Genomic DNA, 24,978 nt, shown 5'->3' with positions numbered 1-24,978 from the left:
GGGGCTGCTACTGCTTAAGATGAGGAAGACTGTGGACGGAGTCAAAGAGCAGATGGGGAAGCTGGGCAGGGGGAGGGTCTGGAGAGGAGGAGGAATTTGGTTTGGGATGTGGCTTCTTAGCACGCGAGTGGGCAGGTCAGTTGGATGGGGGAACACGAATTCAAGGGCAAAGTCAGGGTGGACACACACACACATAAATACCTGTGTATATATGTATGTATATGAATGACCAGCTTATATTGAAAACTGTGAAACTGAGTCTGGAGAGAAAAGAGGGTCAAATTGAGCCTTAAGGTATATGAAGACTTGACAGGTCAAGAGGCCAAGGAAACTTCCAGGACTGAGAAGGAGGGAACAGAGAGGCAGGAGGACCATCAAGACAGTACGGTGTGCTGGGGTCTCAGATAACTATTAATAAAATCTAAAGCCCTTTCCTCATATTTATTCATTATTTCGGCACATTTACTGAGCACCTACTATGCACCACACACTAGAAACAAACATGGTCCCAGTTTTCATGGGACTTGCAATCCAAGGGAATATATATAAATAAACTAGTAAGTGATCTTCCTGATAAAGCTCAAAGTGTTGGAGGATAAGGCACTGGGGCCAACTAACCCAGTTTTGGAAGGTCAGGGAGGGCTTCCCTGAGGAAGTGATGTTGAAGAAAAGACCAGAATGAGAGTAAAAATCAGCCAGGGAGGGGTGGCAATGGAGGAGGGGAAAATGGAAGGAAGCCTGGGAAAAAAACAGGATTTATAAGGACCTGAAAGGAAGAGAGAGAGATTGGCATGCCCTGGTTGTTGTACAGTCACTCAGTCATGGCCAACTCTTTGTGACCCTCTAGACTGTAGCCCTCCAGATTCCTCTGTCCATGGGATTTCCCAAGCAAGAATACTGGAGTAGGCTGCCATTCCCTTCTCCAGGGGATTTTCTCAACCCGAGGATCAAACCCACATCTCCTGCACTGGCAGGCAGGTTCTTTACCACAGAGCCACCAGCCTTGGAGGGAACTGGAAATCATTCAGCACAGGAAGCACAGAGAGGTCACAGATGAGTAGGAGAAGGCGGGCCAGAAGTCCTCTAGGACTGTTCTCAGGAGTCTGAGCCTTCTTCCAAAGGCAGTGGGAAGCCAGAAAACTGTTTTAGGTCAGGGAATGCAATGATCAGCTTTCTATTTCGGGAGGAGTCCTCTGGCTACAGAGGCAGGTCAGAGCTGGAAGGGGGCAAGGCAGAGAGCCTGGGACACTAGCTAGGAAGCCTGGTCGGTGATTCATCACCATCACCGAGATGCCGCTGACCTGAGCTCAGGGAGTGGCAGCAGGACCTGGAATGTAGACTCAACAAGACTTTGACAGGAGCGAGGAGGAGAGAGTCCAGTCAGAGACGGTAGGCTGGGTTTTGAGTTGGAGAGATAACCAGCAGGGCTAGTCCTTAAAAGAAGGAAGTCAGGGAGAGGGCAGGATATTGGTTAGAGTAGAGTCTGTTGAATTTCAAAAGCATGCAGCCTATCTCCCAAAACAGCTTTTGGGTAAATAGGCAATTGGCTATCTAGGTCTAGAGAGTAGCCATACAATCTGAGATAGAGTTGTAAACCAGGAATCACGGGCATGTAGATTAATGCCCTGGAAGAGTGTAAAATGAAACCCAGGGAGAGAGAAAAGAGGAGTGGAAAGGCCTGGCTCCAGTAAAAACCAACAGGAAAGAGGCAGCAGAGGAAGAAGCAGCCTAAAGAGAGAGAGAAAGAGAGATGGACAGAGGGAGAGCCCAAGAAGGAACAGGAGAGCCCAAGAAGGAACGGGGAAGCCTGGGATAAAAGTGTACAGTGTTTCAGAAAGAAGAGCAAAAGTGCAAATTTTTACATGAATGAATTCCTGCCAAGAAAATGCCTTATTTTATTATTTAAACAGTGTTCCAAAACCAACTAACAAACATTTTTCATCAGGTTACAGTACCTTTTAGTCACAGAATCATCTTAGTCTAGGTGAAGAAGCAAGACATAAAATGAACTAAGTTAATTTGCATGAGTAAATAAGATTGTTCTAATAAAAGACAATGAAAGTGCTACACACTTGGACAACCCCGCAGACTAGAGATTAAAAATGAAGCAACTGTTAGAAATGGGAAAACCAATATGACCTAGACAGCTTTGCCTAAAAAGAAAAGAAAAAGAAAAAAAAAAAAAGTAAGTTGAGCCATAAAGAAGAAACACTATGTAATATTAAAAAAAAAAAAAAAAAGGTAATACCACAGAGGATTCAGGAGTCTATACAAAGTAATTTTGTGAGTAACGTTAGTCAAGGCTACGTATCACAGATCAGCCTACGCACGTGTCTGCACAACACACACACACACACCAAAAAAACCCTTATCTAGTTCAGAGTTAATAAATTTTGAAATATAGATCTTTAGATGTTCAAATACATCTCTCTTGACAACTATGCTATCCTATTGTATTATGTTGGATATATTTTATTAAAGTGTCACAATTCTTTATTGGAAAAGGGTTGTTTGTTATTTGTTTGTTCTTTACCTTTTCAATATACTCTTGGGGGGAGGGAAGATGCCTCCACTTATCCACATAGCAACACAATTAAATTCTAAACATTGAAGATAAACAAGAAACTTCTGTGTTTCAACAAAGCAACAGATCTTACTCATAGCAGGTAGAGTTAGTCAATTAGATAAGGCATAAGACAGGGACTCCTTTAATTCCCTACACTGATTTCTCCTGTGCTGGAAAGTTAATTTTTGGCTAATGCCATTAATATTAAGATATATACTCTCATTTCTTGGTTAAGTAAAAGCACACACAAATTTATTATTCAAATACACATTTTAGGAGTGTGGCTATTGTTTTTTTCTTTGTTAGTTTTTTAGCTAGTGATTTTTAAAATTTTAAAAATAGCAGTACTACTCCAGAATGTAATTCTTCTAACAAAATTAAGCACAAAAATTAAGTGTGGTACTCGAAAACTTAAATATCTATCAGCCCAAAGTTGATACCCAAAGTATTTCAATGGCAACTCTCTTTTTATTAAATATCCACAAGATTTAATATGCACAGGAGTATAAGAGACAACGAAACAAACAGTAATTATACAACTTCCCCCACCCATCCTGAGATTTTAAAATGTTTTCTGACAACACTGAGGCCCTTTATATCTGCTTCCATACAGAATCTAAACAAACTATCTGCCTATTGTTTAAAAAGCCAAACAACACCTGCGTGTAATATCAAACCCAACTACTGTATGTAGTCTCTAAATGAGCAAAATACAGACAATACAGTATTTCCTTGGCTCTCAAACTAGAAATACTATGGTTACATCAGCAGTAAGGTCTAAATGAAAACAAATTTCACCACCCTTAAAAGATATATAACTGTCATTGTTAATAAAAGCCAAGTTTGCAGCTGGAAACTGCCTTCTAGCCAAGGACAAGATGTCTATTACAAATTCTTGGTTTCTGGGACATCCTTTAAATGACCAAAAAAAAAAAAAATCAAATAACATTAGTTCTTGCAAATATAATGCAAAATAGCATGCTAATTAAAGTCTTCAGGAGTCAATGACAAAGGCTTCAAGACCACAGTACCTATCATTATGGAGTAACAATACACAGTAAGCAATCACTAAGCCTTCCAAAAGGCGTTATTATGGTTCACCATGATCAGAGGATTGTGGTGTTATACTTAATCACGTTTTTACCTGGAAGCAGGTGTTTGCAGGTGTCGAAAAGTAAAACACTGTTTCTAACTGTAAACCTATACTGTAGTTCTAATCAACTGTATAATAATGGCACACTGATCTAGCTCACCGTGATTTCTGTATAAACTTTCTAATCCAGTACGAGGTCAGCTGCATGAAGCAAGCTCCTCTGCTGCTTTACCAACAAAAACGTAACTTGAGTCATTTTTATCAAAATGCCACAACTCACACACTTAGAACTAGACCCAGTTTCAATGACCAGAAAGTTAAAATGTAACACAAGGCACAAAATAAACCATGAGAGTGATGTCTCACTGGGAGATGTTATTGTTATCTAAAGTAATTGTCAACCTTTCCATAAAAACATAGGCATCTCAAAAGCAAAGTCTAAAGGAACCTAATTACAGAAACCATCAATAACAAAGTAAACACAAAGAAGCCATTATAGAAACAAACACCAAAAATAAGGAGGAAAAAAGACAAGAGAGGCAAGAGGGCATGGGGTGCCACCAATACACGGCTTTTCTATTTCTGCCCGGCCTGCTCAAAAAATTTCAGGAAGCCTGGTGTAAAATCTGGGCCCTTCGGAAGATGCTGGTATGAAGGCAGTATGAGCCACTTGACAGCTCAGGCTGACACTCACGGGACTTCTAAGCAGTGAAAGGAAGGGCATAAACTGAAGAACAGGGAAGGCAGGAGATTTTTAAGGCATTTGGAACGATAGTTCCATTAAGCCGTTTTCCAAAGCTGTGCCTAAACCGTCCACGGGAAAAGACTTGGTTTTCTACCCAAAGCAGAGATTCACAGCAACAGCAAGCAGGCAGGACCCGCATCAGTGTCAGAGAGAGAAAGTGGTCCAGGAGCAACAAGGATTCCAGCTGCCCTCTCAATCTCCAGGGGGAACCCTGGATACACACATGAAATATACAAAGCCAACCCCTGTCCAGCCCTACTTCAAAACTACCAGAGGATGGGGAGTGAAGGAGAACAAGCTAGTGGTATTCCTAGTCACCTAAAAATGGAATTCTGTGGTCTGAGATGATCAAGATAGGGACACTTCAAAGTAAGGAAAATGCCCTTGCAAAAGAATCACTGAAGTGTCTAGAAACAAAACCGGGCAAGGTTTCACCGCCCTACCGGTCAGGCTGGGACGCTCCCACCATTCCGCCCAAAGCCCCAAAAGCCGATTGATCTTCTTAGACCCCCAAGGTAGCTGACCCCCACCCCACACTGGCAGGACAGACACCTCAGAGACACAAGCCACACAGCTGGGCAGGGACGTCAGCTCTGCGCTTACCTCACAGGTGGGGGACCCACAGGCCTTGAGCTTGGTGTCACCATCTCCCTCAGGCAGACCAGTCCGACGAGTGGCCATCATTTCATTTCAAATTACAAAGAAGGGACCAACCCTTGGGAGTCCACATTGGGAGGGAAATGCCACCATGCACCAAGAAGGTAAGAATTCCACACCAGGTTCCAAGAGGGTGCAGGGTTGCTGAGATAAATGAAGGTTTCAATGAAGCGCCTTTCAAATGCCCTGATGATGATTCCTTCTGACTTCAACGGCCTTCACCGTCTTCGTCCATTTCTCCAGACGTAAAAAACAAAGACCAGTCTCCTGTGCAGCTAGTGAGGCCAACTGCAGAAAGCGGTCCCCTCCGTTCCTAGCGCTCCTCCCAAGTCCGAGAGCAATGCTAGCGCGTCGTGAAGGCTCTCCCAAAGAGATCTTTCCTAAAGAGGGAAAAGTTAAAGGACATGAACTTTCTCCAGACGCTGACCTTGGCCTTGCCCACGAGTCTACTCCAAGCTCGCCCTTCCAACACTTGGAAAGATAATTCGGTCCATGCTGATGAATCAAAAGATGAAATAATCTTCCCATACAAAATAAGAAAGAAAGGCGGGGGGGAATCTTTAAATCAAGGGGGAAATGAGAAACATCAGAACGGCACGATGGTTACCTCAAACATGCCCGGACTTTGTGCAGCCGACAAGAAAAAAACATTCCCCTTTCAACTGCATTTAAATTCATGTATTTTCTGGGCAAATGAGAGGGAGCTTATGTTCTTCTGCATCACCCGGATAAGAAGACTTTACAGAAGTTTTGTCCCCACGAGGCTAAAATGGGAGAATACTTTTTCAAAAACACGCCTTGCTCCCCGCCACCTCCCCAGCTCCCTAAAATAAAAACAAAAAGTCAGGCTCGGACGCGGCCAGCGGCTCTGCCGGCGTTTCCAGGCGGCCTGGGGGACTTGGGGCGCCCGCCCTCCGCCCTCCGCCCCGACAGGCCAGTGTCCCTGAGGAGGCGGCTGTTTTCCTTGGCCCGCGGCGGGGCTGGGCGGGGACGGCGCGGGGCCGGGCGGGGAGGTGTGCGCAGCGCCGGGAGGGAGTCCCTCTCCGGGGCATTATTCCGGAGCCACAGAAATGAAGCCGCAGCCCCAGCAACTTTTATTTAGTTGCCGCGCCCCAAACTACGCCTCGACACGATCGTCTCGTTTTCCCGGGGCCGCCTAGGGGGGAAAAAAATTTGGGGGGGGGGAAACCACCACCCACCTACCACTATTTCCTCCGCCCCTTCCAGAGGCAGATGGGGGAGCGCGATCTCCCGGGAAGGGCGGCCCAAATATGTACTTTCAAAAAAGAGTGGGGAGACCCGAGGGAAAAGCCAAAAGCGAGGGGGCTCACCCTCCGCGCCCCGCCTGGCCAGGCTTCCAAGGCGCAGAGGCGAGCGCCGGGGACGCGGGCCGGGCGCCGGGCCCAGCCGGGGCGCGCTAGGCCGCAGGCTCGGTTAATATTCATGAGCGCACGGGAGGCGCCCCTCCTCCACGGCCGGCCGGCAGGACCCCGGCGCCCGCTGCCGGCCTTTGTGCCCTTCCCTCCTCCCGCCGGCCCTCCCTCGCTCCGCACACGCGGGCGCGGCCCCTCCGCCCCCGCCGGGCTCCCGCCACCACTCTCTCCGGCCCCGCGCCAGCGCCCGGGCGGGGTGGCGGGAAGGGAGGGAGCCCGCGGCGAGCCCCGCTCTCCCTCTCCACCCGCCCGCCGGCGCTGCGCCCTGTCCACCGAGGCGGAAAGTCAAGCAGACACGCACCGGAGCAAGCGCGCCGAGTAGATCCGCACCGGGCCCGGCCGGTCCCCCGGACGGCGCGCACGCCTGGCGCACAGCGGACCAAGCGGGAGGACGAGCCGGCGCTACCAGCCTCCGCCGCGCTCCGAGGCCGCCGCCCCCGGCCGACCGCTCCCAGACACCGCCGCGACCTGCCCCGGCCGGCCCCGGGCTCTCGGCCGCCGCGGGAGGGCGTGGGGCGGGGCGGCGGCCGCCGGACTCTCCCCTCGCCTCGCCGGGCCGGGCCGGGGCCGCGCTCGGGCGCCCGCGATCGCCAAGTGACAGAACTGCTCCGCTCCGCAGCCGCGCCGAGCTGTTTCCCGGGGGCGGATTTCTCGCTTCTTCCTCCCTGGATCCACCTCCTCCCACTCCACCTCCTTCCCCTCCCCTCCCCAGGGGAGGCTCTGGGGCTGAATATTTTCTGTCTTGAATAATATGGTCCGGGCAACAGACGCTGAAGCAGGGGGATTAGCCTGGGGCGAGGGTCGGTGGGGGTGCTCGCCAACCCCCTTCCAATTTACGTTGGGACCTACAAGCCCTCACCCGCCCCCAACACCTCCTCAAAAACCAAACACAGAAAACCCTCCCCGCCTTCTCCAATCTCCCGAGCGCTGAGCGGGAGCGGCCGGGAACCTGGGCTTCCACTGGGAAGGGACCCTGTTCTCGGCGTCAGGGCCGGGGAGGGGTTGGGGGTGGGGGTGAGGATTCTACGGCTAGATACTCAGAATTGGGGGGAGGGGTGTCAGAGATCACGGGTCCCAGACTGCGGGGTACACGTCCGGGTGAGTTTTTGCCCCTATCTGCAGCGGGAGGGGTGCGATATGGGACTTCAAGATAAGGGAGTGTCCTTTCAACGCCCGACTGCAAAAGAGCTTCTCTTTAAGGAGGCTGGGGGCTCGCAGCGAAGCGTTATTCATTCAGTCCTTTGCCCTTTTCATATCTTCAGGGCAACTGAACAATTCGGCGCAGCTAGCGGAACTGGGAGGGACGCTGGAGGCGCTTCTCCGCCCCGCAGGTCACAGAGGTGCAGGGCCGGGAGCCCCACACCCACCCCTCCCCGCCAGATCCCGGGGCTTAGCCCCAGACCCCTGGCGGCTCGCTCCGCCCCGCCGCGCTTCACAACATCTCCCGCTGCAAATGGCCCAATCGGAGGACGCGATGAGAGATCACCAGCCAATCAGGGGCTGCTGACTCAGGCTTCCCTCCACCCTTTGCCCCGCCCCCGCTAGGAAAGCCACAGCCCCTCAGTCTCTCCTTCCCACCCCGCCCGGGTCCGGGGAGGTAGCTGGCAGATCCCGTCCTCCTCCGGCTGCAGTGGAGGAGCGGGCCGCGACGTTGGGGTTTGTCACCTTGTCACCCTCATCTTCGCCTCCTCCCAGACACGCCTCTCCTTCTCTTTCCCAGTCCTCCTGCTGATGCTGTTGAGGGGCATTTTATCTTTATGCGGGTGGGGAACTACCAGCTTTTGTGTCTGATCAACCGCCACCACCCTCCTGAGGGAGAAAAAAAAAAAAAACAAGAAGCTTTGGGGTCTGCGTACCTTTTCCTTCTTTTTTTTTAACCACACTCTCCCCGTAAGATTTAGAGACAGTTCCCCGCTCCACCCACCCCGCTGTCCACACCCAGCTCGCAGTCCCGAGCCTCCGGTCCTGTTTTTTTGTTGAGAAAAAAATCCAAAACCACTCTCAGGAGCCTGAAAACTTGTGTTGTGGTTTTTTTAGACCTTCCTAAGAGTGGAAGGTGCCAAACATTAGAATATATAGCTAAGTCCTTCGCCTTAATTAGAGGAAGGACTCATTTTTATACGGCCATGAAATTTGCATGGTCTGGACAGCCCCTGACAAAACTAGTCAGCTAATAACAAAGAAAAAAAGAAAAAGAATAAAACAGAAGGAATGCCTGCCAGCCAGTGGGTAATTTACTGAACAGCTCACTGGACTATAGCGGTATCCAGTTCTGGATACTGTAGAGTAAATGAACTAGAAGTGAGTAGAAAGACAGGGTTCAAGTAGTGTACCTCTAGTGGGCTTAAAGAGTATGTCCAGAAAGAAAAAAACAATTTTAAGCACAAAACAGCTTCTTTACAAATGCAAATGGGCATGCATGGCATAACCTGAGTCTCTCACAGCTAAGGATATCTAGGGTTAAGGTTTTTGTCATGGAAATTTTTATAAACGTTGATTTTGGAAATAAAGGCTTTCAGTTTGGTTCAGTTCAGTTCAGTCGCTCAGTCGTGTCCGACTCTTTGCGATCCCATGAATCGCAGCACGCCTATCCCATGAATCGCAGCACTTCAGGCCTCCCTGTCCATCACCAACTCCCGGACTTCACTCAGACTCACGTCCATCGAGTCAGTGATGCCATCCAGCCATCTCATCCTCTGTCGTCCCCTTCTCCCCCTGCCCCCAGTCCCTCCCAGCATCAGAGTCTTTTCCAATGAGTCAACTCTTTGCATGAGGGGGCCAAAGTATTGGAGTTTCAGCTTTAGCATCATTCCTTCCAAAGAAATCCCAGGGCTGATCTCCTTTAGAATGGACTGGTTGGATCTCCTTGCAGTCCAAGGGACTCTCGAGAGTCTTCTCCAACACCACAGTTCAAAAGCATCAATTCTTCGGCGCTCAGCCTTCTTCACAGTCCAACTCTCACATCCATACATGACTACTGGAAAAACCATAGCCTTGACTAGACGGACCTTAGTCGGCAAAGTAAATGTCTCTGCTTTTGAATATGCTATCTAGGTTGGTCATAACTTTTCTTCCAAGGAGTAAGCGTCTTTTAATTTCAGTTTGGTAAAGGAGACTAAATGTTGGCCATGGAAGATGTGAAAAGAAGGTAAAACACATTTTGGGAATTGTGGGAAACTAACATAATCTAGGGGGTTTCCTAGGTCGCTCAGTGGTTTAGAAGACCTCCTAAAGGAGGAAATGGCAACCCACCCCAGTATTCTTGCGTGGAAAATTCCACGGACAGAGAATCCAGGTGGGCTACAGTACATGGGTGGCAAAGAGCTGGACATGACTGAGCATGCATGCCCACAGTGTAATTTAGAAAGCCATTTCTATAGGAGATAAGTGGAAGGATGGGGATTACAGTCTAGCTTCATCATTTACCATGTGACCTAGGGCACAGTTTTACTTCTGTAAAGTACTAGAGCTAACGAGTAACAGTGACTACTGTCTAGGTAACACTGCCAGCTGATATTCCTCCCAGAGCTTTCAGTTCAGTTCAGTCGCTCAGTTGTGTCCTCCCAGAGCTTTACACAAAACTTAATGAGACAGGTACACTGCAGAGCAAGAATTCAAGCCCAGGACATAGGGTCCAGAGTCATGTTTTTCTCTACAACACTATCCTTACTTCTAACACAAGTTTTAATAATAACAACAGTAGCCAGCATTTACTTAGCTTATCCTGTACCGATCATTGTGTTTTGTGAGTAACTGACTTAACCCTACATCTAGAATCAGTAAGATTCTGTTGTTCTTGCTACCATATGTATCTTTTTTAAATTAATTAATTTATTTGGCTGCACTAGGTCTTAGCTGTGGCATGCAAGGTCTTCCATCTTTGTTGCAGCATATGGAATCTAGTTCCTTGAAAAGGGATTGAACTCAGACCCCCTGCATTGGGAGCTTGAAGTTCTAACCACTGGACCACTAGGGAAGTCCCAACCATATGTATCTTATGTGCATTAGGCTATCTGGATGCAAAAGAAAAAAAGACCAGAGCTAAGATTTGGGAAACCTGAGTCCTAGTCCTCTCCTGGGATCTCCAGTATGACAGGACCTTCCCATTCTTGTTGGGCTGTTGAGAGCATCAAATGAGACAATAGACATAAAGGAGTTTTTAAAAGGTAAAAACATTATTCCAATTAAAATATTACTACTTTATTACTATTATATTATAGTAATAAACATTACTATAAAAATATTACTATTATAAATACACATGAATATATATTTATATTACATAGTAATATAAAATATTATTATGAAGGAGGGGTTTGTCTTGTTTTCCCAATAGGAACTCTATACTTTTATTTCATTGGCATTTATTAGGAACATATTAACCCAGTTTAAAAAATTAGGTCTATTCCTTTCTAAGGCATGAACAGTAACAATACTTTAATAACTGCTTGAGCTCTCATGTAGATGTATTCTGAATAGACCTTGTGGACACCCTCTAGGCATCTGGGAAGCAGCAGCCTTCTCCTATCCAAAGGCTGACAGTATAATTGGTGGAGGATGCAAAAAACGCTTGGCGTTGTTTTCAGCTGCCCATCTTGGGTGTTTCACTCATTAACACCTCCACCAGAGGGAGGGCAGGAGAAAGGAAAACCAGCCAAACCTAAATCCTGTGGCTACTTGTTAACTGTTCCAGTGAGAGATTTGGTGAAACAATAGGTTTGGGGATCTTTGGAACTGAGGAGACTTGGAATTAGCAGTGGGTTTTGCACTTGGTGGTACCTTGGTATTCTTTATCCCAAATATCATGGCTAAGCAAGAACTCACAGTAATTCTAGCTTCATTTACTTTGAAAGGCTGATATTTTCTTCTTTCGAGCATAACTAATAAATGTGTAAATTTCCTAGAATCTAACTTCTGAGAGTCTCCCTTGAAAGAGTCCCAGAAATTCCTCACCCCTGCCCCAGCCTCTTTCGTGTCCAACTCTTTGAGACCCCATGGACTGTAGCCTGCCAGGCTCCTCTGTCCATGGAATTTTCTAGGGAAGAATGCTGAAGTGGGTTGCCATTCCTACTCCAGGGGATCTTCCCAACCCAGGGATTGAACCCGTGTCTATTCTGTCTGTATTGGCAGACGGATTTTCTTTTCTTTTCTTTTTTACCACTGGTGCCACCTACAGTTATATTAATAGCAACTCTAAGATAACCTTGTACACTGTAATTCTTGCAACGTAGGCAAGACATTCTTAAAGATGGGAACTATAACCTCAAAATGTTCAGCTTTGAGTTTGTTAATGACACAATATTATTGTTTTGGTAAATCATTATCTGAAAAAGCCAAAAATAGAACTATTAATAAATTGTCCTAGCCCTGCTCTAATGTCATTCGGTGATAATCTATGGATGATTTCTACTCTCAATATGGAAGTTGGTAATTCTAAGAAGCACAGGTGTTTGCCAGCGAATTCCACAAATGAAATGTGTAATTGGGATGAAGCATTTGCAGAACTATGTGTCTGAGGCAGTTAAGACCAATGGCCCCCAGAGGATTAAGCCTTTTTTTGGTTTTAGGACTATACTGTATATTTTATTTATTACTCATACAATAGAAAAAGACACATTATCTACTAATATTTCTTTGAAAAAAGACTTTCTTGTTGAACTGAATAACTACAGAGAACTCATTCTGGCAAGGCATTTAACTATTGTAATCAAGGAGAGGCAGTGATTTTCCACAATAAGTAATTTCTAGGGAATTCCCTGGTGGTCCAGTGTATAGGAATCAATACTTTCACTGCCAGGGTCCCAGGTTCAATCCCTGGTGGGGGGAATTAAGATCTCAAAAGCCATGCCATAGTCAATAATAAAATAGAAATAATAAATAATAATAAAATAAAATAGTGAAATAGATCACCAGTCCAGGTTCGATGAATAAGACAGGGTGCTCAGGGCTGGTGCACTGGGATGACCCTGAGGGATGGGATGGGGAGAGAGGTGGGAGAGGGTCAGGATGGGGAACACATGTATACCCATGGCTGATTCATGTGAATGTATGGCAGAGACCACCACAATATTGTAAAGTAATTAGCCTCCAATTAAAAATTTTAAAAATTAAAAAATTAAAAATAACAATAATTTCTAAGACTCTCCTTCCTTCATCACCTCTTTTAAATAGTGTATTTACTAATTTAATGCTCTGTATCTGCTAAATATATGATTTATTATTTCTGTCTGCAAGATCACTATCTATCTTCAATTATTAATTTCTAATCTGTAAGGTATTGATGCTGTTTTATTCAAAGTATAGAGTGTGTAGCAGGTGCCACACACAATAGACATACTTGAAGAATTTCTCTGCCTTCAACTTAACCTGGTCTTTGCTTTCTTTGGACCAGTACTCTGCTTGCATGTTTCTTTGTGGTTTATATGTCTATTTGTTGCTAGTAAGAAGTTACTTGATCATAAACAATCTTATATTATTACCTGATGGTGGTTTAGTCACTAAGTCATATCTGACCCTTTGCAACCCCATGGACTATAGCTGGCTTTCCAGGCAAGAATACCAGAGTGGGTTGCCATTTCCTTCTCCAAGGAACCTGATTATTATCCCCTCTTCTACCTAGACTGTAAACTTCTCTAGGGCCAATTCCTAGGGCATTTGGTTTCTTCAGAACTCCATAATACCTACCACAGCTTCTGCACATTTCACTACAAAATTATTCAAGAAAGGACTGATGATTGTGTGACTATTATTGACAAATATTTATACCTCAAGAAATTCCTGTGTTGTATGAAAGGAGAGGTTAGCACTCCTCTTGACAAGGATGGAAGAGGCTCTCAGGCCTGACAACACGCATACGGTTAAGGCATTGCCACCTACTTCATGGCATCTAACCACTGTTTTAAAAAAAAAAGAAAGAAAGAAAAGAAATTCCTGGCCATCCAACAATGCTCTGGGTTGCTGGAAGATATATATACGTGTCTGTGTGCATGTGCCTAAAAGGGAAAGTATAAATTACGTGAGGTGCCCACAAGAAGAACACTTGACGTGGGCCTCGATTTCCAGAAGTACCACATTTTATCTCTTTACCTGAGTCCGCCTCTGGTGACCAAACTGATTTTTGACCACATTACCATGTCAAGAACTCACAGGGACTTGCACTTTGGCACTAATTATAAAGCCCATAGTTTAACCATAATCATGCAGCAGACATTCTCTTTTGGATTCAAATATTTATTTCAGCACCTCCATAATTAAAATTAAGTGGTATGGTATTTATATTCATCAGCATTATGAAGAGTTTATGTCTATATTTTGAGGAAAAAGAATTAAAATGTCCACGTTTTTCTTTTACCCTGAGAATCATGACTTCCATTTATAAGCATTCCAGTTTTCCTTAAAAATATGAGACCAGTTTTTTAAAGGTTTCCACCCACCCAACTAAATATGAGCTGGAACATCCTGTGAAAATACTGTGCAATCTGGGTAGCAATCCAGAGTCAAACTGGAGAACTGAAATATGTCTTCATCATCTTGGGGAAAAAAAAACTAAATACCAACCATTCCAACTAAGAAACTGTGTTAGCAATTGATTTTGATATTGTAGGCCTGATCCAGAGCAATCAAATCTTTTTCTTCAGAATGAAAACAATATCCTAGCCTTCCCGTTCACCTTCTCAGGCCAGAAGGAGGAGAGACATCTAAAGACCCCACCAATCCTTGACTCAGTGAAACTCACTATCTTTCAAAACTCCCTGGCACTGTAGATCCCACTCCTCTATTCCTATCACTGCCTGCATTCTCTTCTAATCCCAAGGTCAGCTAACCAAGGATTCTACTTTCAGATAGGAAAGGTTTGCACGATGATATAGGGCAATTCACATTTGGGCTTCAGTAGGATAGCTGCAGGAGAAGGCAATGGCAACCCACTCCAGTACTCTTGCCTGGAAAATCCCAAGGACAGAGGAGCCTGGTGGGCTGCTGTCTATGGGGACGCACAGAGTCGGACGTGACGGAAGTGACTTAGCAGCAGCAGCAAAAGGATAGCTGCATGCTTGCATCTCTTTTCTCCCCAAAGATTTTTCAATTACATTTTAATTTTCTAAAATTGCAACACAGAAAGAAAAAAAATAGATATTGCAACTAAGAGAGAGCCCAATCTTGTGCCACGTTCTATGAACCCACCCTTTTGCCTTCTTCCAACCTCCTACTGTGGCTCTTTATTGGCTGAATCCACTCAAAAATAATTCAGCCACTGTCTCTCTCTCTGTGTGTGTATAATAACTGAATTATAAGCAGTAAGAAGAAACATTTGGGGAATTCCCTGATGTTCTAGTGGTTAGGACTCCATACTTCAGGGGAAGCAGGGGGCATAGGTTGAATTCCTGGTTAGGAGAACGAAGATCTCACATGGGTACAGCAGGGAAAAAAAATGAGAAGAAATATCTGGCAGAAAATAATGGGAAGAATGACAGGCTTTTAAAAAACACTTTAAATATATAAGAAAAAGTCAAAAAGGTTAAAATGATTAGATAGGAGATGAAAAATAAGGAGGACAAATAACCAAAATCCAATTTGGAGAAACCAGTGCATCTAACAAAGAGTTTAGAAGTAACGGAACTAAGAAAAATATTAAAAGATGTAATACACCCTCCTATATCTGTTCTCTCCTTTCATAAAAATAGCATTTTGGCTGGCCACGTGGTCAGTAAGCTAGACCTAGTTTCTCAGCCTTCCTTCTAACTAGGTGTGGCCCTAAGACTAAATTCAAGCCAATGAATGGTGGGCAGAAATGAGGGTCTGCCACTGTGGAGGTTTCCCTTAAAAGGTTTCCCTGTGCCTTTCTAGCCCCTTGTCCTCTTCATGATGGCTGAAAAAAAAAAAAGAGATTCCCAGATTTAACAAATAAAGAATGCCCAGTTCAATTTGAATTTCATGTAAAGGAACACATTTTCAGTATATCTCAATTATTGCATGAGACATACTTGTACTAAATAATTATTTGTTGTTTATCTACAATTCAAATTAAACAGGGTGACCTATGTTTTATCTGGGAATCTTACAGTAGGTACTGAGAATGTCAGCATCTCCTTTGATCCACAGATGGAAGTCACCCGTGGAAGATGCCAGAGATGTGGCAGGCCTGAATTGACTACTTCTGGATTGCTATTAATACCAGAAACAGACACAGCCTTCCATCTTGCCACTTCTATACATAAGGACCATTGTATTTCTAAGATCTTTTTGGTATAGGAGCTTAGCTTTTGCCTAAACTATATGTGAACTTTTTTTGTAATGTCAAAGATTAGAAGGACTTACCATGTTTCAGGAATTATTAAAAGAGAATATCTACTTGTGGGGAGGGGGCAGTTGTTAAACTTAGATTATTTTAAAAAAGAAAAGAATCTTAAAAGTGAATTGGATAAAGCAGGGGGTGATAAATTATAGCCCAGAGACTTAATCCAGTTTGCTGCCTGTTTTTTGGGGGAAAAAAAAAGAAAGAAAATAAAGCTTTATGGGAATACAACCATGGTTATTTGTTTACTTGTCTGTGGCTGCTTCAGCACTTTAATTGCAAGAGACCGTATTGCCTTCAAAGCCTAAAATATTTTCTATCTGGGTCTTTCCAGAAAAAGTTTGCTGACCTCTGATCCAAAGGAAAAACATTACTGACCGCAGAACTCTTCTCAGTATGAACTGATAGGAACAGAGTTTTGAAGAAAAAAGAATGTGACAAGATGACAATCATGTAGGCATCCACATCTAAAAGCAGCAGATAACTTCCCTGGTGGTCCAGTGAAGTGGACCCGCTCCCCTGGACGTGAAGACTCCCCATTCCCAAGGCAGGGGGAATGGGTTTGATCTGCAATATCCCACATGCCACGTGGCTAGCACCACAGTCAAAAAAAAAAAAAAAAAAGCTGCAGAAAGACACTCTCAACTATATAAAGATTTGGGAAATACGTCACCTTTCCTCAAAACAGTTCTCTGATATAATCGTGTCATTCACTAAGAGAGGACTTGGAGAAAATATAAAAGGAATGAAACAACTGATTATTCTCATGATTATATAGCATATACACATTGTAAATCTTGAAAGAAAAGTACTAAAACAGAAAGTAATAATGCTGTCAGTATAATATACTAGAATAAGAATGAGGGTACAAAAAATTGAGAGGTGAAAGGACAAAGAAAGGTGAAAAAAATGTTAATGGTAGTAATTTCCTCAATGGTTATAGGGAGTTATGGAAATAGTATTCTTACGGTATTTAATGTAGAAGTGTTGAGTGACTAAATAACACAAATAATGTGAAAAGACAAGCCATGAACTAGCAGACGATGTATGTTGCTGATATATAACCCACCAAGGATTTATATCGAGTTTATAAAAAGCCCCTATAAACCAATAAATAAAATACAAAAAGATAAATAGGCAGTTCACAAAAGAGGAAACACACGTGGCCACTAACCATAAAAGATGCTCAGTATCACTGGAATCGGGATAATGCAAATTAAAATGATAATGAGACCATTTCAAATCCATCAGACTGGCAAAAATAAGTCTGATAACATCAAGTGTTGAAGTGTTGATGAAAACAGAAGCTCTTACACACTGCAGGTGGGAAATATAAATTCATCAAACCAGCAAATGGCAACTCTGGTTGCTCAGGCCCCGCCCCCTAGATTGTCTGCAAAAGCTGTCAGGGCTGTTATCTCCACCTTGAGATTCCAAAGAGGTCTCAAGTGTAAGGTGCCTTCATCTCTTTTTCCTATATTAACATCATCCTGTTGCTTGAGACCAAAAGCTTTGAGGCAACCTTGATTGTCTTTCTCTCACACCCCACATCTCAGCTCTAACATCAAATCGTACCCAGCTTCTACTCATCTCCATAGTTCTCACTCAAATCCAAGCCAATCGTCTGCCGCCTGAATGAAGATGACAGTATTTACAGTGTTGGAGCTTCTGCCCACAACTTAGGTCTGCTCTCAACATGGGAGCCAGGGTCATCCCTTTTAGGACCTAAATCAGATCACGTCACTTCTTTGCTTAAAACCATCTACTGACTTCCCATTTCACTTGGAAAAAGAGCCCTAACTTAAAAAAAATTTTTTTATTTATTTGGCTGTGCTGGATCTTCGCTGTGGAAAATGAGATCTAATTCCCTGACCAGGGATAGAACCCAGGCCCCCTGCATTGAGAGCACAGGGTCTTAGCCACTGGACCACCAGGGAAGTCCTCCAAATTCTTACAGTGGTTTACCTTGGTTCTGTTTGATCCACCTCCTGGCTATTGGTTCTAGTGCTGTCACACCCATACCCTTGCTGTTCCTCAAACACACACACACACACACACACACACACACTCCTGCAGCTCACCTGCTGTTTGCACCTGCTGTTCCCACTTTACTAGACAGGTCTTCCCTGATCCCCTGCCCCCACTTAAAATAGTATAGTATCCACCCACCCTACCCCAAGCCAACTGCTCTCTCCCCACCCTTTAGACTTTAATTTTTCAAAGCACTAGTTGCCACCTGGTGTTTTATATTTTTATTTATTGCATCTCTTCCCAGCTTCGAACGTAAACCTCAGAAGTACGGGAAATGTGTCTTGTTTATGGCTAAATCCTTGTGCCTTGAACAGACCTGGCTTATACTAGACACCCAATAAAATATGTGTTGAGTAAATGAAAACCATTTTGCCAAGCACATTAAAAAATATAATAGCTAGGAAAATTGAATAGCTACATATTCTATTCTAGAAAAAAATTTACTTCTATATGTCTCCCCCAGAGAAACTGCCCCTTTTGTATCCAAGTAGAAAGTATAAAGTATCCCTTTCTAAAAAATCAGATATAATATGTTCTTCAGTAGGTAAAAGATAAATCAGTTTTATGTAAGCAACACAAGTCTATTTAGCATGTAAAATGAATATATCAACAAATATCAATTTATATCAAGAGAATTATGTTGAATGAAGAGGTAAGTTGTGAAGAGATGAGCAGTTTGAGTAAATACTATATACCTATGTATCCATATGTGCAACATATATTGTTTATGATAAACACATCTGAATGAAAAGTATAAAAATCATAGAATAATACATATCAACTTCAGAAGGGAAGAAGGAAGGACAGAAAAAAAGGGGTGGCAAGGGTTTAGCTGCAGTATTTTAGTTCTTTAAAAATAAGCTCTGGGTTTCCCTGTAGCTCAGCTGATAAGGAATCTGCCTGTAATGTAGGAGATCCTGGTTCAATTCCTGGGTCAGGAAGATCTCCTGGAGAAGGGATAGGCTACCCACTCCAGTATACTTGGGATTCCTTGGTGCCTCAGTTGGTAAAGAATCTGCCTGCAGTGCGAGAGACCTGGGTTCAATCCCTAGGTTGGAAAGATTACCTGGAAGAGGGCATGGCAACCCACTCTAGTCCTTGCCTGGAGAATCCCCATGGACAGAGGAGCCTGGTGGGCTGTAGTCCACGGGATTGCAAAGAGTCGGACACAATACAACCGAGTGACTAACACCCAAAATAAGCTCTGAAGACATGTCAGAAACACATTCTACAACATATACAATATATTTAGACATAATATAGTATACAATACAATCTATTTAATTTCCACAGCACAATGAAAATCAGAAACTCTTAACAGCATTTGTCTTTGAGGTATAGAATTGAAAATGGGGAATGAGAAGCAGCAGCACCTTGATCACCATTTGATCACCATTTTCCCCTAAAATTATTTATGAGAAAGCATTACTTCCATTTTTTAAATGACAAATTTAACATGCCTTTCTTCAGTCTTTGTCAGGGCAAACTGATAGGAGAGTAAAAACACTGAGGGCCTGAAAAACAGAACAAGCTTAAAATACGTATCTATCAAACTCCTCTGAAAATAAAAGAGTACCTGCCAATAGGGCTCCCAGGAAACAGTGATGAGAACTGACTATATACCAAGCCATAAAAAAGGCTTCAGTACATTCACAAGGTATTAACAGAAACAGCATAAGAGAGTTTTTCCATTTTCAGTTGGGAGGATGTACAATAAGGGGCAAAGAAAGGAGAGTGAAGTCATAGGAGAAACAGAATGGTGATAAGGAGGTAGAGTTGGGAAAGAAGAGATACTTGCTACTTCTTTCGCTAAAATACACTATAGAAATATTAGGGTCTTGAGGGGACTTCCTTGGTAGTTCAGTGGCTAAGACTCTGTGTTCCCAATGCAGGAGGCCGGGGGTTAAATCTCTGATCGTGGAATTAGATCCCATATGCCACTACTAAGACCCAGAGCAGCCAAATAAATAGTTTTCAAAAGTGGCTCTTGAAAATGAGATTGAGAATATGATTGCATATGTTGAGGGATGGAGCATGGGGGCAGGAAGGTGAATACATGAATTACAGAAACATGGAAATGGTTAACAGTGGAATGTTTTTGATGGATATCTTCACTCCAAAAGTGAACTGATCTTTTCACTTTCACCAACAATTTCTTCTGCCATTTCCAAAGGTGCGCATGAAGATCCCATACAGTGAGCCTAGCCACAACAACAAGAAAATTGCAAAATTGAATGGAAAAGTACATGCCCCAGCTCTCCAGCCTGTGAAGTGTCTCATTCAAATTTGTGCTACAGCCAAATTACAACCTGCTACAAGTCAGGGACCTCCAGTTTGTTCAAGGACACCCAAACTGCAAAATCTGATTTACTAAAGTGTTTTACTAGTAAAATTTAGGAGCATTTTATTTTATAGAGGAATAATTGATGAATAGAGCTGTATTTAAAGGGTACAACCTGATGATTTTATATACATAGATGTAGAATGATTACCAAGATCAAGGTCACTAATTTACTGATTTAATTAATTTTTAAAATTTATTTATTTTGGGCTGCACTAGGTCTTATTGTCGGGCGGGCTTTTCTCCAGTTGCAGAGAGTGGGGGCTACTCTAGTTGTACCTCATGGGCTTCTCACTGTGGCGGCTTCTCTTGTTACAGAGCATGGGCTCCAAGGCTTGTGAGCCTCAGGAGTTGAGGCATGAGGGCTCAGTAGTTGCAGCTCCTGGGCTCAATAGCTGTGGCTCACAGGCTTAGTAGCTTTGCAACATATGGGATCTTCCTGCACCAGGGACTGAACCCATGTTTCCTGCAATGATAGGCTGATTCTTTATGACTGAGCCACCAGGGAAGCCCTAATTTACTAATTTTAAAAATTGAGCTAATTACTGAAGAGGGAACTTAGAACCTTGATGTAAAATCTTATTTAGAATTCCAATTCCAATTTTGAAAATTGCAGCTTCATCAGGCTAGGAACTGAGTTGATAAAAACAGCAAGTTAAGTAGCACGTGGATTTGATCAAATGCATAAAGATTTGTGCTTCTCAATCCAGGCTAATTTCCAGGAGCTCTAAAAAACTCCTGAACCCTCCTACATTGTTGGTGGGAATGTGAATTGGTATAGCCACTATGGATAAAGTATGGAGGTTCCTTTAAAAACTAAAATAGAACTATCATATGATCCAGAAATCCCACTCCTGGGCATATACCCTGAGAAAACCATAATTCAAAAATATACATGCACCCCTATGTCTTGAGGTAATCACTGCAGCAGTAGTCACAATAGCCAAGACATGGAAACAATCTAAATGTCCATCAACAGAGGGATGGATAAAGAAGATGTGGTACATATATACGATGGAATATTACTCAGACATTAAAAAGAATGAAATAATGTTATTTGCAGCAAAATGGATGGACTTAGAGATTATCCTACTAAGTAAAGTCAGATAAATATGATATGATATCACTTGTATGTGGAATTGAAAAAGGTGATACAAAATGAACTTATTTACAAAATAGAAAGACTTTAAAAACAAACTTCTGGTTATCAAAGGGAAAGTGTGGGGGTGGGGGGAATAAGTTAGGAGCTTGGTATTAACATATACACACTACTATATATAAAATTGATAATCAACAAGGATGTACTGTATAGCATAAGGAATTCTACTCAATATTCTGTAATAACCTATGTGGGGAAAGAATCTGAAAGAGAATGTATATATGTATATGTATAACTGAACCACTTTACTGTACAGCTGAAACTAATATGACATTGTAAATCACCTGTACTCCAATACAAAATAAAAATTAAAATTTAAAAACTCCTGAGACTCAGGTCACACTGGAAACCTATTAATACAGCCCTCTGGGGATGGGGCACAGGCATTAGTGTTTTTGAAAGCTGCTTAGGTGATTGCATCCTACAGCCAAGACTGGTACCCACTGCTCTGGTTGCAAGTAGAGGAAAAGAGAATGGTTACATCACAGAAGTCTGCAGAAGCTTGACTCTTCAAAAAGTGTGTAAAGCTTCCCATCTCTGCGCTCTTTTATTCTAGAGCAGAAGGCATTTCAGAAGTTCTGATTTTGCCCAGAAATGTGAACTGTTCTGTTTAGACTTCTTGAAAGCACATGTGGGCGATGTCCCCATGAAATCACTAGCCATCTGGCAATGCAACAGGAAGTTTTTCTGGTTTCAAATTAAAGTGAAACAAGTAGGGTGAGGCGGCAATTAAAACTTATCAAAATAGCTTTGATTTTCTGAGGGGTACAAAAGAGTATTCATCCTTTCCAAAGGGATTTTTTTTTTCCTTCTTCCTATTTCCACAGAAAAGATTTTTTAAGCTAAGATTCGATTCTATTATTTTAAGAAACAAAATAAACCCTAATACTTCAAAGACTTTAATAAGAACATAAAGCTTTACTTCTTAGTCTCCTGGAGAACTGTACATAAATCCAATTAATGCAAATTTGAAGGAAACATTGAAGCTTTAAAACTGAAACCGCTTTAAAGTGTATGAAAGACTTAACAGGTACACGGTCCAGGTGGGAACAGGAAGCATTAATGTAGGTAGGTGGGTGAGGGGAAAACAGTCTCTATGTTTTTACCGTCACTTGGTGAGGGGAAAATGGTCTCCATAATATGTTTTTACCATCACTTAATGGGATGTGGTGTCTTGAGGTAATCACCGTAACATCATCTGTTCTGCAACCAAGAATTGGCTGTCTTGTTTCACAATCCACATATCTCTCCCACTCCACACCTCTTCATAACTCTTGGCAATTATAGTGTCCTCCATTTCTATAATTTTGTCATTTCAAGAATGTTGTATAAATGGAATCATACAGTCTGTAACCTATTGGGATCACCTTTTTTCACTCAACATAATTCTCCGGTGATTCGTCCATGTTGTCGGTGTATTAGCAGTTTGTTCCTCGTGATTACTGAGCAGTTCTCCACAATGTGGCCATCTCTCAGTCTGTCTTACTATGCATGTGAGGAAGGACATCTGGGTTCTTTCCAGTTTGAGGCTGTTACACGAATCAAGCAGCAGTAAAAATATTTGTGTACAGGTTTTTGCATGAATGTAAGTTTTCATTTCTCTGGGATAAATACCCATGGGTGCAATTGCTGAGTCAAATGCTAATTACATGGTTTGGGTTTTTCTTTAAGAAACTGCCAAAGTGTTTTCCAGGGTGACTCTACCACTTGGCATTCCCTCCAGCAATGTGTGAGTGATCAAGTTTCTCCACACCCTTGCCAGCATTTGGTGTTATCATTTTGTAGCCATTCTGATAAGTGTGTAGTAAGAGCTCATTGTGGTTTTAATTTGCATTTCCCTAATGTCTACTGACACAGAACATCTTGTCATGTAGTCTTCTTATGTTTATTTTCTATATACTGTCCAGGTTTTCAGTTGTATTTAGCAGCAACAAGAAGGAAAGTACTCCATTATCTTTTATGGTGAGTCAAAATAGAATAGCAGTTAAGGCATCAAGTTCTTCTCTCACATGGCCAAGGTCCAAATCCTAGCTAAATTGAATTCTGGCTTTGCAAACTTGGTCAACCACTCTTTCCTCAGTTTTGCAAAATGGGAATAACACTCACCTTATTTTGAGGATTTAATTAAGGCAAAGCACTTCAAGTACTATGGTCAATTATTTCTATTAAATAGAATTCATATGCCTTTTATGAGCCAACTCATTAGAAAAGACCCTGATGCTGGGAAAGATTGAAGGCAGGAGGAGAAGGGGACGACAGAGGACAGGATGGTTGGATGGCATCATCGACTCAATGGACAGGAGTTTGAGCAAGCTCTAGGAAATGGTGAAGGACAGGGAAACCTGGTGTGCTGCAGTCCATGGGGTCACAAAGAGTCGGACACAACTGAGCGACTGAACAACGGCAAAATACCTTTTATAAAATTGATTATATGATTTCACAAAATTTTAATATCTGTGTCACACTCATCTGGTTTTTTAATATTACAGAAAACTATTTTGATGACAAACTATTTTTCCTTTTTAAAATGACCTTTCCTGGGTGTATCAAGATTGCCTGACGTGAAGACTAAGGCATAGTAAAATCTTTGTTGAATCACCTTCATAAATATTTGTTTATCTCCTTGTTTATACCAATGGAATGAAATGGCTGAATAAGAAAAATCAGGTTTCTTTCTGTTCATTCTTAAAAGTCAAGAAATGAAAAAATTAGAGAAGGTTGAAAATATAGAAGCACAGATATTATAAAAAATAAAAATATTCCTGGAAAACCACACAATGATCAAAAGCTATTAGTGTTTTCATGTTCTATTTCTAGAGTTTCTTGAATGGACAGCTCAGTATATCTCACTCAGTTTCCTTTAACTAAATTCTTGTTGTGTTAGTCACTCAGTCGTGTCCGACTCTTGGAGAACCTATGGACTGTAGCTCGCCCGGCTCCTCAGTCCATGGAATTCTCCAGGCAAGAATACTAGAGTGGGTTGCTGTTGCCTTCTCCAGAGGATTGCCCCAACCCAGGGATCAAATTTGGGTCTCCCACATTGCAGACAGATTCTTTAACATCTGAGTCACCAGGGAAAATACTTGTTAAGCTTTCAATTATTTGGATCAATTGTAGGCATGTCCATGAATTAATGACTTCAACATATAAAAGGATCATTTACTCATTGTCAGGGATTGTGACGGAGGTTATGAACACACACAGATACATAAGTAATGTCCTGTAGGGAATTTATATTCTGGTAGAATAGATTGAAACTTTTCTAGAAATAATCATGCTTTGAGGTAGAACACGAGGTACCAAAGGACATACAGGAAAACTCCAAGGTCTAGGGAATCAATTAGAAGTGAAATGAGATTTAAAAGGGGTAGAACTGGGCCATGCAGAATTGGAAGAAAGGGCATTTTAGAATTAGTACAATCACAAAAATAGCAAAGTAGGATGCATCCTCAGGGCCCAGTGAGCAGTTCAGGTTGACTGGACCATAGTTGGCAGGAAGAAGGTTCACGAGAGAGAAAGCTGAGAAGACAGGTAAGGACTGAAAAGTCCAGAACCTTTAATGAAATTAATCTAAAGAGCAGAGAGTCTATATAGTAGATAAATGGTGGGGGCAGGGCAGGGGGAAGTTCACTAAAAGTTTTGAGGCATGGAACTGAGTGAT

General features: G+C 42.8%; 1 protein-coding gene and 1 non-coding gene across 5 annotated transcripts in view; one reads left to right on the top strand and one right to left on the bottom strand.

The window, feature by feature from the left end:
- ARHGAP21 (Rho GTPase activating protein 21) overlaps positions 1-6,939 on the bottom strand; it is a 131,644-nt gene extending 124,705 nt beyond the window's left edge. Inside the window, exons 1-2 of one of the 4 annotated variants that reach the window (XM_040248536.1) lie at positions 6,796-6,939; positions 5,008-5,441 (exon numbers count right to left, since the gene is read on the bottom strand). In XM_040248536.1, coding sequence (XP_040104470.1) covers positions 5,008-5,088 — 81 coding nt within the window. In that variant the 5' untranslated portion in view covers positions 5,089-5,441; positions 6,796-6,939. Of the gene's footprint in view, positions 1-5,007; positions 5,923-6,795 lie in introns of those variants that run through there. The other 3 variants (XM_040248537.1, XM_040248535.1, XM_040248534.1) reach the window with 3 other exon arrangements.
- A 6,334-nt stretch (positions 6,940-13,273) lies between these two features.
- On the top strand, positions 13,274-13,396 carry LOC120869612. Its single transcript, XR_005722582.1, has one exon. It is a non-coding gene; the product is annotated as a U6atac minor spliceosomal RNA (small nuclear RNA).
- Positions 13,397-24,978: the final 11,582 nt, after the last annotated feature.

Source organism: Oryx dammah, unplaced genomic scaffold (genome assembly GCF_014754425.2).
Source record: "Oryx dammah isolate SB20612 unplaced genomic scaffold, SCBI_Odam_1.1 HiC_scaffold_10, whole genome shotgun sequence".
NCBI lineage: Eukaryota > Metazoa > Chordata > Mammalia > Artiodactyla > Bovidae > Oryx > Oryx dammah.
Note: the sequence above shows the minus strand (reverse complement) of the source record. Positions and strands in the feature narration are given on the sequence as shown.